Source organism: Hippopotamus amphibius, chromosome 15 (genome assembly GCF_030028045.1).
Source record: "Hippopotamus amphibius kiboko isolate mHipAmp2 chromosome 15, mHipAmp2.hap2, whole genome shotgun sequence".
NCBI lineage: Eukaryota > Metazoa > Chordata > Mammalia > Artiodactyla > Hippopotamidae > Hippopotamus > Hippopotamus amphibius.
The window spans coordinates 20,322,731-20,336,659 of record NC_080200.1 but is presented as its reverse complement, the minus strand read 5'-3'; the positions used below and the strand labels follow the sequence as shown (position 1 = coordinate 20,336,659).

The following is a 13,929-nucleotide window of genomic DNA, read 5'->3' as shown; positions in this document are numbered from 1 at the left end:
ATGTCCCCTTGTTTTTAGGTCTTCCTGAACTCCCAGTAAAAATAACACAATCAAAAAAAAAAGTGATGTAACTTTTTAGTAACACCAATTAATAAACCACATAAAGTGCTGGAAAAAAAAATAACACAATCACCCACTCTCTTTTATAGTTGATTTTTTTCCTGCATAACATTATAATTATCACATTTCCAACATGTTACTAATGTCAACTTATGTAAAAATTAATCATGTTATTTTAAAATTTTCATTCCTAGTCTTCACCACCACCACATGGGACCAGGCAATTATACCTGCATTTCAGGATTTCTTCTTCTGGGATTATCAAAGGAACCAGAACTGCAGCCCCTCATATTTGGGCTTTTCCTCTCTATGTACCTGATCACTGTGTTTGGAAACCTGCTCATCATTGTGGCTGTCAGCTCAGACTCCCATCTTCACACACCCATGTACTTCTTTCTCTCCAACCTGTCCTTTGTAGACATCTGTTTCATTTCCACCACCATACCAAAGATGCTGATGAATATAAAGACACAGAACAATGTTATAACCTATGCAGGCTGCATCACCCAGATGTATTTTTCCATACTCTTTGGAGGTTGGGACAACTTTCTTCTGGCTGTGATGGCCTATGACCGTTTCTTGGCCATATGTCACCCCCTGCACTATAATGTCATCATGAAACCCCGGCTCTGTGGACTGCTGGTGCTGGTATCCTGGGTCTTGAGTGTTCTAAATTCCTTGTTACAAAGCTTAATGATTTTGCGATTGTCCTTCTGTACAGACTTGGAAATCCCCCACTTTTTCTGTGATCTCAATCAGATGTTCAAACTTGCCTGTTCTGACACTTTTCTTAATGACACTGTGTTGTATTTTTCAACTGGGCTGCTGGCTGGTGGTCCCCTTTTTGGTATCCTTTACTCTTACTCTAAGATAGTTTCTTCTATACATAGAATCTCGTCAGCTCAGGGGAAGTATAAATCATTTTGCACCTGTGCATCTCATCTCTCAGTTGTCTTCCTGTTTTATTGTTCGGTCCTAGGAGTGTACCTTATCTCTGCTGCTACCCACAGCTCACAGTCAAGTGCAATAGCCTCAGTGATGTACACTGTGATCACGCCATTGTTGAACCCTTTCATCTACAGTCTAAGGAATAAAGACATAAAAGGGGCTCTGAAGAGATTCTATGGGATTGCAGGTATATGAGAGTCAATTGTCCTGGAGGTGATTAAATGTCCTTGATTGCATGACTCAAAGTCTTGGAACACAAAATTGTGATTCTTTGATCATTGTGGAATATAATTTGTTCCCATTTATTTCCTGGGGTTTCTATTTCTTTGAATTCAACTTTTCTATACAATTTCAATAACACTTTATTAAGCTTTCTTTTCTGTCTGGTATATAGGCAGTTTTTCTTTTGGTTCATTTCATCATTCCCAAAGTTTTCTCTACCTTGGATTAGATATATTGGGATATTTCCATATCTTTCATAGGACGACTTGGATTTCTTAAAAATATTTTCAAATGGCATATATTGTGCCACATAATTTCCCCTAGTTTTGTGGAAAGAATAATCATGAGTTGTTGTACAAATGTGAATAAAAGTATACTTGGCATCTAGGACCATTTATTTATTTTAATTGTAGAGGAAAATATGAAATCACAGTTTTCACTTTGGGATTGTCATTCTGTTGTACATCACTACTTTAACTGCTCTTCCTGATAATGTGAAATGTGTCATGGACCCCTTTCAGTTCCAGCCTATTGATAGTGTTGTTATAGTCTAGGTATGCTTGGCACACTTGCCTGGTCCTGTAATGCCTGTGATTTTTGTCTGAGCCAGCATTTCATCTGAAAACTCCCTTGTGTTGTTGTCATTTTAAGTGAAATGTAAACGACATGACATTATATTAGTTTCAGCTGGACAACGTAATGCTTTCATAATTGTATATGTCATAAAATAATCACCACAATAAATAAATCTAGTTAGCATTTGCCACCATACATAGTACCAACTTTTGTTCACATGATGAGCATCTTCAAGATCCATCTCCTGGATAGGTTAAAATAAAAGGTACAGTTTTAGTAACTATAATATCCATGCCATACAGGACATTCCCATGACTTATGCATTTTATAACTGGGAATTTGTATCTTTTGACACCATTCACCCATGTTACCCATCTCTCAGTTCCATAACTCAGACAACGGTCAATCTGTTCTCTGTCTCCATATACTCCATTCTGTTTGTTTTTTTTTTAGATTCCACGTAAAAGTGAGATCATATGGTATTTATCTTTTTTGTCTCATGTCTTTTGCATTGCTTAACATCTTAAGATCCATTCATATGTATGAGTAGGTCATATATATATAGATATGTGCCATTATATATTATAACTTCAGTTTTAATCTTTTATCTCATGATTGCTTTAACAATTCTGGGTCTTTTGTGGTTCCATATCAATTTTAAGATTATTATCTTACTCTTGAGAAAAAAGAACAAACCTGGAGATATTGTCCCCCATGACTTCAGACTATACTACAAAGCTACAGTAATCAAAACAGCATGACAGTGGCACAAAAACAGACACAAAATCCCAATAGAGCAGAATACAAAACCCAGAAATAAATCTGTGCACTTATGGTCAATTAATCTATGACAAATGAGGCAAGACTATAGGATCCAGAAAGTACAATTGCTTCAAAAGTGTTGCTGGAAAAACTGGACAACCACATGTTAAATGAGATTTCAACACTCCCTCACAATAGATTAAAAATGATTTAAAGTTCTAAATGTGCAAGGCCAAAACAGAGACACTGATGTGGTTGGGTGGGTAGGGTGAATTGGGAGATTAGGATTGCCATATAAACAAATGGGACCTAATGAAACTTAAAAGCTTTTTCACAGGAAATTAAATTATAAAGAAGACAAAAAGACAACATTTTCTTCAGAATGGAAGAAAATATTTTGAAATGAAGCAACCAACAAGGATTGATCTTCAAAATATACAGTCTTGCAGTTCAATATAAAAAAAATGGATAGAAAATTTAATAGACCAAAGAAGACATACAGATGCTGAACAAACAGATGGGAAGATGCTCAATATGACTAATTATTAGAGAAATGCAAACCAAAACTACAGTGAAGTACCACCTCACACCAGTCAGAATGGCCATCACCAAAAAATCTAGGAAAAATCAATGCTGGAGAGGGTGTGGAGGGAAGGGAGGGAGAGAAGGGAGCCCTCTTATCCTGTTGATGGGAATGTAAATTGATAAAGCCACAATAGAGAACAGCATGGATGCTCCTTAAAAAAACTAAAAATAGAATTACCATATGACTCAGAAATCCCACTCTGGCTATACATGCTGAGAAAGTTATAATGCAAAAAATACATGCACCCAAATGTTCATTGCAACATCATTTACAATAGCCAGGACATGGAAGCAACCTAAATGTCCATCACCAGAGGAAGGAGTAAAGAGGATGTGGTGCATATATACAATGGAACATTACTTAGCCATAAAAGGGAGTGAAACTGTGCCATTTACAGAGACATGGATGGACACAGAGACTGTCATACAGAGTCAAATCAAAAAGAAAACTAAATATCATATATTATCACTTACATGTGGAATCTAGAAAAATGATACAGATGAACTTATTTGCAAAGCAGAAATAGAGACACAGATGGAGAGAACATTTGTTTGGACACCAAAGGTGTAAGGGGTGTGTGTGTGTGAGAACTGGGAGATTGAGATTGACATATGTACACTAATATGTATAAAGTAGATAACTAATTGAAACCTACTCTTTAAGCACAGGGAACTCTACTCAGTGCTCTGTGGTGACCTAATCTGAAGGGAGATCGGGATTGCCATATATACATTACTAATAAGAAAAAAAGATATAAAATTTTACACTTTAAATATATGCAGTTTATTGTATGTCAATTGTATCTCAATAAAAGTTCTAAAAAATATTAAGTTCCAAATATAAGACCTGAAACCATAAAACTCCTAGAAGAGAACATAAGCAGAAAACTCTTAAACATAAATTGTAGCAATAGTTTTTTAGATTGGTCTTCCAAGGCAAGAGAAATAAAACCAAAAATAAATGAGATCTAATTAAACTTAAAAGCTCTTGCATATTAAATTAAATTAAATTAAATTTCAAATTAAATAAACAATTCCATTTACCATCACATAAAAAGAATAAAATACCTAGAAATAAACCTACCTAAGGAAGGAAAAGACCTATACTCAGAAAACTATAAGATACCGATGGAAGATATCAAAGACAACTGAAACAGATGGAGAGATATACCATGATTTTGGATTGGAAGAATCAATATTGTGAAAATGAATATAATACCCAAAACAATCTACAGATTCAATGAAATCCTATCAAATTACAAAGGGCATTTTTCACAGAATGAGAACAAAATAGTTTACAATTTGTATGGAAGCACAAAAGACTCCGAATAGCTAAAGCAATCATGAGAAAGAAAAACTGGCCTGGAGGAATCAGCCTCCCTGACTTCAGACTATACTACAAAGATACAGTAATCAAGACAGTATAGTACTGGTACAAAAACAGAAATATAGATAATGGAAGAGTAGAGAAAACCAAGAGATAAACCCATGCACCCATGGTCACCTAATCTATGACAAAGGAGGCAAGAATATACAATGGAGAAAACACAGAGTCTCTAAAAAGTGTTTGGAAAGCTGGACAGCTAAATTTAAAGGAGTGAAATTAGAATACTCCCTAACACCATATACAAAAATAAACTCAAAATGGAATAAAGACCTAAATATAAGGCCAGATACTATAAAACTCTTAGAGGAAAACTTAGATAGAACACACTTTGACATAAATCGCAGCAAGGCATTTTTTGACCCACTTCATAGAATAATGAAACTAAAAACAAAAATAGACAAATGAGACCTAATGAAACTTAAAAGCTTTTACACAGGAAAGGAAATCATAAAGAAGGGAATCCAAAAAAAAAAAAAAAAAAAAAAAGAGGGAGTATATACATACATATAACTGATTAATTTGGCTGTATGGCATAAACTAATGTAACATTGTAAAACAACTCTATTCAAATAAAATTAATTAAATTTATAAATGGGATCTAATGAAACTTGAAAATTTTTGCATAGCAAAGGAAACCATCAACAAAACAAAAGGATAACCTACTGAATATTTGCAAATAATGTGACCAGCAAGGGGTCAATATCTAAAATATATAAACAGCTCATACAATATTAAAAACAAACAAACAAACAGCAACAAAAGGACAGCCTAATCAAACACAGGGCAGAGGACCTGAATAGACACTTTTCCAAAGAAGAGATATAGGTGGCTATCAGGCACATGAAAAGCTGCTCAATATCACTAATTTTTAGAGAAATGCAAATTAAAACATACTTCAATTAAAATTTATAAAAAATTAAAAATCATTTGAGAAAAGTACCAGATATGGGACATTTTACCCAGGGCAGAAGAAGTACCAATGGTTGCAGAAATCAAATCTTCAGAGTCAGAATTGTAATTCTTTGATGGGACTGTGGAAATTGAACTTCCTCCTTCTATTTATGCCTTGAAGCTTTTTACTCCAAATTATCTGTTTAAATTAGGTAACTCACTTTATTAAGTGCTTGAGTCCACCTGATTTTCTTTTTTGCTGTATAGATTTATTTTCTTCTCTTTTCTTATTTTTTAAGTACATCCTTATGGTTATCTATTTTAAATATAACTGTGTATACATGTTGACCTCAAACTCCCAAACTTTCCCTCCCTGCATGCTTCCCCTCTGGTAATCATATGTTTATTCTCTAACTCTGTGAATCTGTTTCTGTTTTGTAAATAAGTTCATTTATATCTATTTATTTTTGAGTTCACATATAAGTGATATCATATGATACTTATCTTCGTCTGAATTACTTCACTTAGTATGATAATCTACAGTTCCATACATGTTATGGCAAATGACATTATTTCATTCTTATTAATGGCTGAATAATATTCCATTTTATATATGTACCACTTCTCTATCCATTCATCTATCAATATACATTTATGTTGCTTCCATGTCTTGGCTATTGTAAACAGTGCTGTAATGAATATTGGGGTACATGCATACTTTTGAACTATGTTTTTTCTTTGGATATAAGCCCAGGAATGGGATTGCTGGATTATATGGTAGCCCTATTTTTACTTTTATAAGGAAGCTCCATACTAGTCTCCATAGTGGCTGTAACAATTTACATTCCCACCAATAGTGTAGGAGGGTTCCCTTTTGTACAAACCCTCTCCAACATTTACTGTTTTTAGATGGTTCGATGGTGGCCATTCTGATTGGTGTGAGGTAATATCTCATTGTAAATTTGATTTGCATTCCTCTAATAATTAGTGATGTTGAGCATCTTTTCATGTGTCTCTTGACCATCTATATGTCTTATTTGGAGAATTGTCTAGGTCTTCTGCCCATTTTTTGATGGGTCATTTATTTTTTGGATATTGAGCTGCGTGAGCTGTTTGCAACATTTGGAGACTAATCCTTTGTTGGTAGCATCTTTTTTGAATATTTTCTCCCATTCTGTGTGTTGTCTTTTCATTTTGTTTGCTTTTTTGTTTGCTGTGCAAAAGCTTTTGAGTTTAATTCAGTCCCATTTGTTTACTTTTGTTTTTATTTCCAATAATCTGTGAGATGGATCGAAGAAGATATTGCTGCAATTTATGTCACAGAGTCTTCTGCCTATGTATTCCTCAAAGAGGTTTATAGTAACCAGTCTTATGTTTAAGTCTTTAATCCACTTTGAGTTTATTTTTGTGTATTATGTTAAAGAATATTATAGTTTCATTTTTTACAGGTAGTTGTCCAGTTCTCCCAGCACCATTTATTGAAGAAACTGTATTTTCTCCATTGTACATTCTTGCCTGCTTTATTGTAGATTAACTGACCATAGGTGTGTGGGTTTATTTCTGGACTTTCTATTCTGTTCCTTTGCTGTTGATTTCTGTGTTTTTTGTTGTTGTTGTTGTTTTTTCTTTTTCTTTGTGTGCATGTGTGTGTATGTGTGTGTGTGTGTTTGTACCTTGATGACTGTAGTTTTGTAATATTGTCTGAAATCAGGGAGGCTGGTTCCTCCTACTCTGGTTTTCTTTTCTCAAGATTACTTTTGCTATTTGGGGTCTTTTTTTGCCCCCACACAAACATTAACCTATGTTGTTCTATTTCTCTGAAAAATGCCATTGGTAATTTGATAGAGATTACATTGAAATCTGTAGATAGTCTTGGTTAGTATAGTCATTTTCACAATACTGATTATACCAACCCAAGAACATGGTATATCTTTGCACCTGTTTGTGTTGTCTTTGATTTCTTTCTCAGGATCTTATTGTTTTCGGATTACAGGTTTTTTGTCTCTTTATGTAGGTTTATTCCTAGATGTTTTATTCTTTTTTATGTGATGGTAAATGGTATTGCTTATTATAGAATTGTAACACATTTCTGTGTATTAATTTTGTATTCTGCAAATTTATCAAACTCATTGATGAGCTCTAGTAGTTTTCTGGTAGCATCTTTAGGAATTTTTATATATGGTATATTATCTGCAAACAGTGACAGTTTTACTTCTTTCCAATTTGGATCCCTTTTATTTCTTTTACTTTGCTGATTGCCATGACTAGGACTTCCAAAACTATGTTGAATAAAAGTGGTGAGAGTGGACACCCTTGTCTTATTCCTGATCTTAGGGGAAATGCTTTCAGCTTTACACCATTGAGCATGGTGTTAGCTGTAAGTTTGTCATATATGGCTTTTATTATGTTGAGTTATGCTCCCTGTATGCCCACTTTCTGGAGAGTTTTTATCATAAATCGGTGTTGGATTTTGTAAAAAGCTTTTTCTGCACCTATTGATATGTTCATGTGATTTTTATTCTTCAATTTGTTGATGTGGTGTACCCCAGTGATTGATTTGCAGACATTGAAAAATCCTTGCATCCCTGAGTGTGTGATACTTTTAATGTATTATTCGATTCTGATTGCTAATGTTGAGGACTTTTGTGGCTATGTACCTCAGTGCTATTGGCCTGTATTTGTGTTTGTGTGTGTGTGTGTGTGTGTGTGTGTGTGTGTATGTGTGTGTGTGAGATATCATTGTCCGGTTTTGGGATCAGGGTGATGGTGGCTTCATAGAATGAGTTTGGAAGTGTTTACTTCTCTGTAATTTTTGGAATAGTTTCAGAAGAAGAGGTGTTAACTTTTCTTTAAATGTTTGATATAATTCACCTGTGAAGCCATCTGGTCCTGGACTTTTGTTTGTTGGAAATATATAATCACATTTTCAATTTCACTCTTTGTGATTGGTTTGTTCATATTGTCTATTCCTTATTAGTTCAGTCTGGAAAGATTGTACTTTTCTAAGAATTCATCCATTTCTTATAGGCTTTCTATTTTATTGCCATATAGTTGTTTGAAGTAGTCTCCTATGATCCTTTGTATATCTGTGGTGTCCATTGTATCTTCTTTTTCATTTCTAATTTTATTAATTTGAATCCTCTCCTTTTTTTTTTCTTGAAGAGTCTGGCTTAAGATTTATCAATTTTTTTTATTTTTTCAAAGAACAAGCCTTTATTTTCACTGATCTTTTCTATTATTTTCTTGGTCTCTAAGCCATTTATTTCTGCTCTGATCTTTATACTTTGTTACCTTTTGCTGACTTTGGGTTTTGTTTATTCTTTCTTTAGTTGCTGTAGGTGTAAGATTAGGTTGTTTGTGATTTTTTCATGAGGTAAGACTGTATTGCTATGAACTTCCTTCTTATACCTGCTTTTGCTGCATCCCATAGGTTTTTGATTGCCATGTTTTCATTTTCATTTGTCTCTAGGTATTTTCTATTTCCTCTGTGATTTCTTCAGTGACCCACTGATTGTTTAATAGTATAGTGTTTAGCCTACACGTTTTTTGTGTTTTTTACTTTTTTTTTCCTTGTAGTTTATTTCTAATCTCATAGTGCTGTGGTCAAAATGGAGTCCTGATATGATTTCAGTTTTCTTAAATTTACTGTGACTCACCTTGTGACCCAGCATGTGATCAATCCTGCAGAATGTTCCATGTACACTTGAGAAGAGTGTATATTCTGCTTCTTTTGGATGGAATGTTCAATAAATATTAATAAGGTCCATCTTGTCTAATGTGTCATTTAAGCTAGTGTTTTCTTATCAATATTCTGTCTAGATGATCTGTCCACTGATGAAAGTGAGTGTTAAAGTTCCCCACTATTATTGTGTTACTGTCAATTTCTTCTTTTATGGCTGTTAGCATTTACCTTATATATTGAGGTGCTCCTATGTTGGCTGCATATATATTTTCAATTTTTATATCTTCTTCTTGGATTGATCCCTTGATCATTACATAAGGTCCTCCTTTGTCTCTTGTAACAGTCTTTATTTTAGAGTCTATTTTGTCTTTTATGAGTATTGTTATTCCAGATTTCTTTTGATTTCCATTTGCATGGTATACATTTTTTCCATCCTCTCACTTTCAGTCTGTTTGTGTCCCTAGACCTGAAGTATATCTCTTTTAGACAGCACTTGTATGAATCTCTTTTTTGTTTCTATTCAGCCAATCTATTCTTTTGGTTGGAGCATTTAATTCATTTACATTTAAGGTAATTATCAATATGTAAGGTAATTATCAAATGCATTTACATTTAGGGTAATTACTGCCCTTTTGTCAATTTTTTTGATTTGTTATTTTAGGCCGTTTCTCTTTCCTTTCTCTTTTGTTTTCTTCTTTTGTGATTTGATGACTGACTCTATTGTTGCATATGGCTTCTTTTTTATTTTTTGAGTCTATGTAAATTGTATATTTTTGTTTTGCAGTTATCATGAGCTTTTGATATAGAAGTCTGTATATAAACAAGATTGTTTTAAGTAGTTGGTCTTTTAATTTCAAATATATTTTCAGTATCCAGCATTTTTGTTCTCCTTTTCTCACAGCTTTAATTTTGACATCATGTTTGAGTGTGAATGATTTCCTACCTTTACTGTATGTTTGTCTTTACCAGTGAGCTTTTCCATTTTTAATTTTCATGTTTCTACTTGCAGCTTTTTCTTTTCCACTTAGAGAAATTACTTTAGCATTTGTTGCAAAGCTGGTCTGGTGGTGCCGAATTCTTTTGCATGTTTTGTTTCTCTGCAATGATTTTGATTTCTCCATCAAATCTGAATGATAACATTGCTGGGTAGAGTATTCTTGGCTGTAGGTTCTTCCCTTTCATCACTTTGAATATGTCTTTCTAGTTCCTTCTGGCCTGCAGAATTTCTTCTGAGAAATCAGCTACTAACTGTATGGAAGTTCTCTTGTATATTATTTGTTGCTGTTCCTTTGTTGCTTTCAGAATGATTTTTTTTGGTCTTTATTTTTTATCAATTTGATAACTATGTGCCTAGGTGCCTTCCTCCTTGGGTTTATCCTGCCTGGGTCTCTCTGTGCTTCCGGGACTTTAGTGAGTGTTTTCTTTTCCATGATAGGGAAGTTTTTAGCTATTATCTCTTTAAATATGTTCTCAGGTCCTTTCTCTCACTTTTCTCCTCCTGGGATCCTTATAATGTGAATGTTCATGTGTTTAAGGTTGTCCTAGAAGTCTCTTATAATGTCTTGATTTCTTTTTATTCTTTTTTTCTTTATTCTGTTCTATGGCAGTAATTGCCACCATTATGTCTTCCAGCTCACTTATCCATTCTTCCGCCTCACTATTTTTCTATTTACTCCTTCTAGTGTATTTTTAATTTCAGTTATTTTATTGTTCACCTCTGTTTGTTTGTTCTTTAGTTCTTCTATGTGTTTGTTAAGTGTTTCTTGTATCTACTCAATCTGTGTCTCCATTTTTTCCCCGAGATCTTAGATCATCTTTACTATTGTTGTATTGAGTTTCTTTTTTTGTAGATTGCCTAGCTCGCCTTTATTTAGTTGTTCTTTGGAGTTTTATCTTCTTCCTTCTTCTGGGACATCTTCCTTTGCCATTTCATTTCTTCTGCCTTTCTTTGATTGTGATTTCCGTTCCCCAGGATGCAAGATGATAGTTGTTCTTGCTTTAGCTGTCTCTTTCTTTCTCTAAGTTTCTCAGCAGTGTGACAGTGGGCATTTACACTCCTAGATGGCATCAGTATATAATACGAGCATCTCTTTGAAATCAGGTTTGTCTGTGGCTTGTCAGAATTTTGTTTTCCTTTCTTCTCTGTCTAGTTTCAATTGCTCAAAAGTTGCTCTGGACAGAGGCCTTGCACCTGGAGCTTCAGATCAAAGTTCCTCTGAATAGATTTGTTACATGCAGAAATTTATTCCCAGACATGGATTTAAAATATTTTAAAATTCCTATTTACATAATGGTGCAAGAAAGATTTTTAAAGAATAATTGTCTATATATGCCATCTTCTTTATCCATTCATTCGTTGTTGGGCATTTAGGTTGCTTCCATGTCCTGGCTATCATAAATAGTGCTGCAATGAATATTATGGTACATGTTTCTTTTTGGATTATGGTCTTCTCTGGGTATATGCCCACTAGTGGGATTACTGGATCATATGGTAGTTCCATTTGTAGTTTTTTAAGGAACCATCAACTGTTTTCCATAGTGGCTGTACCAACTTACATTCTCACCAACAATGCAAGAGGGTTCCCTTTTCTCCACACCCTCTCCAACATTTGTTGTTCCCAGATTTTGTGATGATGGACATTCTGACCGGTGTGAGGTGATACCTCATTGTGGCTTTGACTTGCATTTCTCTGATGATGAGTGATGTTGAGCATCTTTTCATGTGTTTGTTGGCCATCTGTATGTCTTCTTTGGAGAAATGTCTATGTAGGTCTTCTGCCCATTTGTGGATTGGGTTATTTGCTTTTTTGGTATTAAGCTTCATGAGCTGCTTGTACATTTTGGAAGTTAATCCTTTGTCCGTTGTTTCATAGGCAACTATTTTTTTCCCATTCTGAGGCTTGCCTTTTAGTCTTGTTTATGGTTTCTTTCGCTGTGCAAAAGCTTTTAAGTTTCATGAGGCCTCATTTGTTGATTCTTGATTTTCTTTCCATGATTCTAGGAGGTGGGTCAAAAAGGATCTTGCTTTGTTGTATGTCATAGAGTCTTCTGCCTATGTTTTCCTCTAGGAGTTTTAGAGTGTCTGGCCTTACATGTAGGTCTTTAATCCATTTGGAGTTTATTTTTGTATATGGTGTTAGGAAGTGTTCTAATTTCATTCTTTTCCATGTTGCTGTCCAATTTTCCCAGCACCACTTATTGAAGAGGCTGTCTTTTTTCCATTGTATATTCTTGCCTCCTTTGTCAAAGATAAGGTGCCCATATGTGTTTGGGCTTACTTCTGAGTTCTCTATTCTATTCCATTGATCTTCCTTTCTATTTTTGTGCCAGTACCATACTATCTTGATCACTGTGGCCTTGCAGTGTAGTTTGAAGTCAGGAAGCCTGATTCCACCAACTCCATTTTTCCTTCTCAAGATTGCTTTGGCTATTCGGGGTCTTTTGTGTTTCCATACAAATCATAAGATTTCTTGCTCTAGTTCTGTGAAAAATGCCATTGGTAATTTGATAGGGATTGCACTAAATCTGTAAATTTCTTTGGGTAGGATAGTCATTTTCACAATGTTGATTCTTCCTACCCAAGAACATGGCAAGTCTCTCCATCTGTTTGTATCATCTTTGATTTCTTTCATCAGTGTCTTATAGTTTTCTGAGTAGAGGTCTTTTGCCTCCTTATGCAGGTTTATTCTTAGGTATTTTATTCTTTTTGTTGCAGTGGTGAATGGGAGAATTTCCTTAATCTCTCTATCTGCTCCTTTGTTGTTAGTGTATAGGAATGCAAGAGATTTCTGTGCATTAATTTTGTATCCTGCTACATTACTAAACTCATCAATTAGTGCTAGCAGTTTTCTGGTAGAGTCTTTAGGGTTTTCTATATATAATATCATGTCATCTTCAGAGTGACAATTTTACTTCTTCTTTTCCAATTTGTATTCCTTTTATTTCTTTTTCTTCTCTGATTGTTGTGGCTAACCCTTCCAAAACTATGTTGAATAATAATGGTGAGAGTGGACACCCTTGTCTTGTTCCTGTTCTTAGAGGAAATGCTTTCAATTTTTCACCATTTAGAATGATGTTGGCTGTTGGTTTGTCATATATGGCTTTTATTATGTTGAGGCAATTTCTTTGTGTCCCCAATTTCTGGAGAGTTTTTATGATAAATGGATGTTGAATTTTGTCAAAAGCTTTTTCTGCATCTATTGAGATGATCATATGGTTTTTATCCTTCAATTTGTTAATATGATGTATCACATTGATTGATTTGCATATATTGAAGAATCCTTGCATTCCAGGGATAAACCACACTTGATCATGTTGTATAATTGTTTCAGTGTGCTGTTGGATCCTGTTAGCTAGGATTTTGTTGAAGATTTTTGCATCTATATTGATCAGTGATATTGGCCTGTAATTTTCTTTTTTTGTGATATCTTTGCCTGGTTTTGGTATCAGGGTGATGGTGGCCTCTTAGAATGAGTTTGGGAGTGTTCCTGCTTCTGCTATAGTTTGGAAAAGTTTGAGAAGGATAGATGTAAGCTCTTCTGTAAATGCTTGATAGAATTTGCCTGTGAAGCCATCTGGTCCTGGACTTTTGTTTGTTGAGAGATTTTTGATCACAGTCTCAGATTTATTACTTGTGATTGGTCTGTTTATATGCTCTATTTCTTCCTGGTTCAATCTTGGAAGATTGTATTTTTCTAAGAATTGATCCATTTCTTCCAGGTTATCCAATTTATTGGCATATAATTGCTTGTAGTAGTCTCTCATGATCTTTTGTATTTCTGTGGTGTCCGCTGTTACTTCTCCTTTTTCATTTCTA

The 13,929-nt window shown here is 34.4% G+C and overlaps 1 protein-coding gene across 1 annotated transcript; it reads left to right on the top strand.

The window, feature by feature from the left end:
* The first annotated feature begins 201 nt into the window (after nucleotides 1-201).
* Nucleotides 202-1,203, top strand: LOC130837020 (olfactory receptor 7A17-like). The gene has a single exon (XM_057709768.1). It carries the CDS (start codon nucleotides 271-273, stop codon nucleotides 1,201-1,203), a length of 933 nt encoding a protein of 310 aa, XP_057565751.1. The 5' UTR covers nucleotides 202-270.
* Nucleotides 1,204-13,929: the final 12,726 nt, after the last annotated feature.

Bases quoted from the DNA above. Each gene is read 5' to 3' on its own strand.
- LOC130837020 (XM_057709768.1), top strand. From the start codon at position 271: ATGGGACCAGGCAATTATACCTGCATTTCAGGATTTCTTCTTCTGGGA.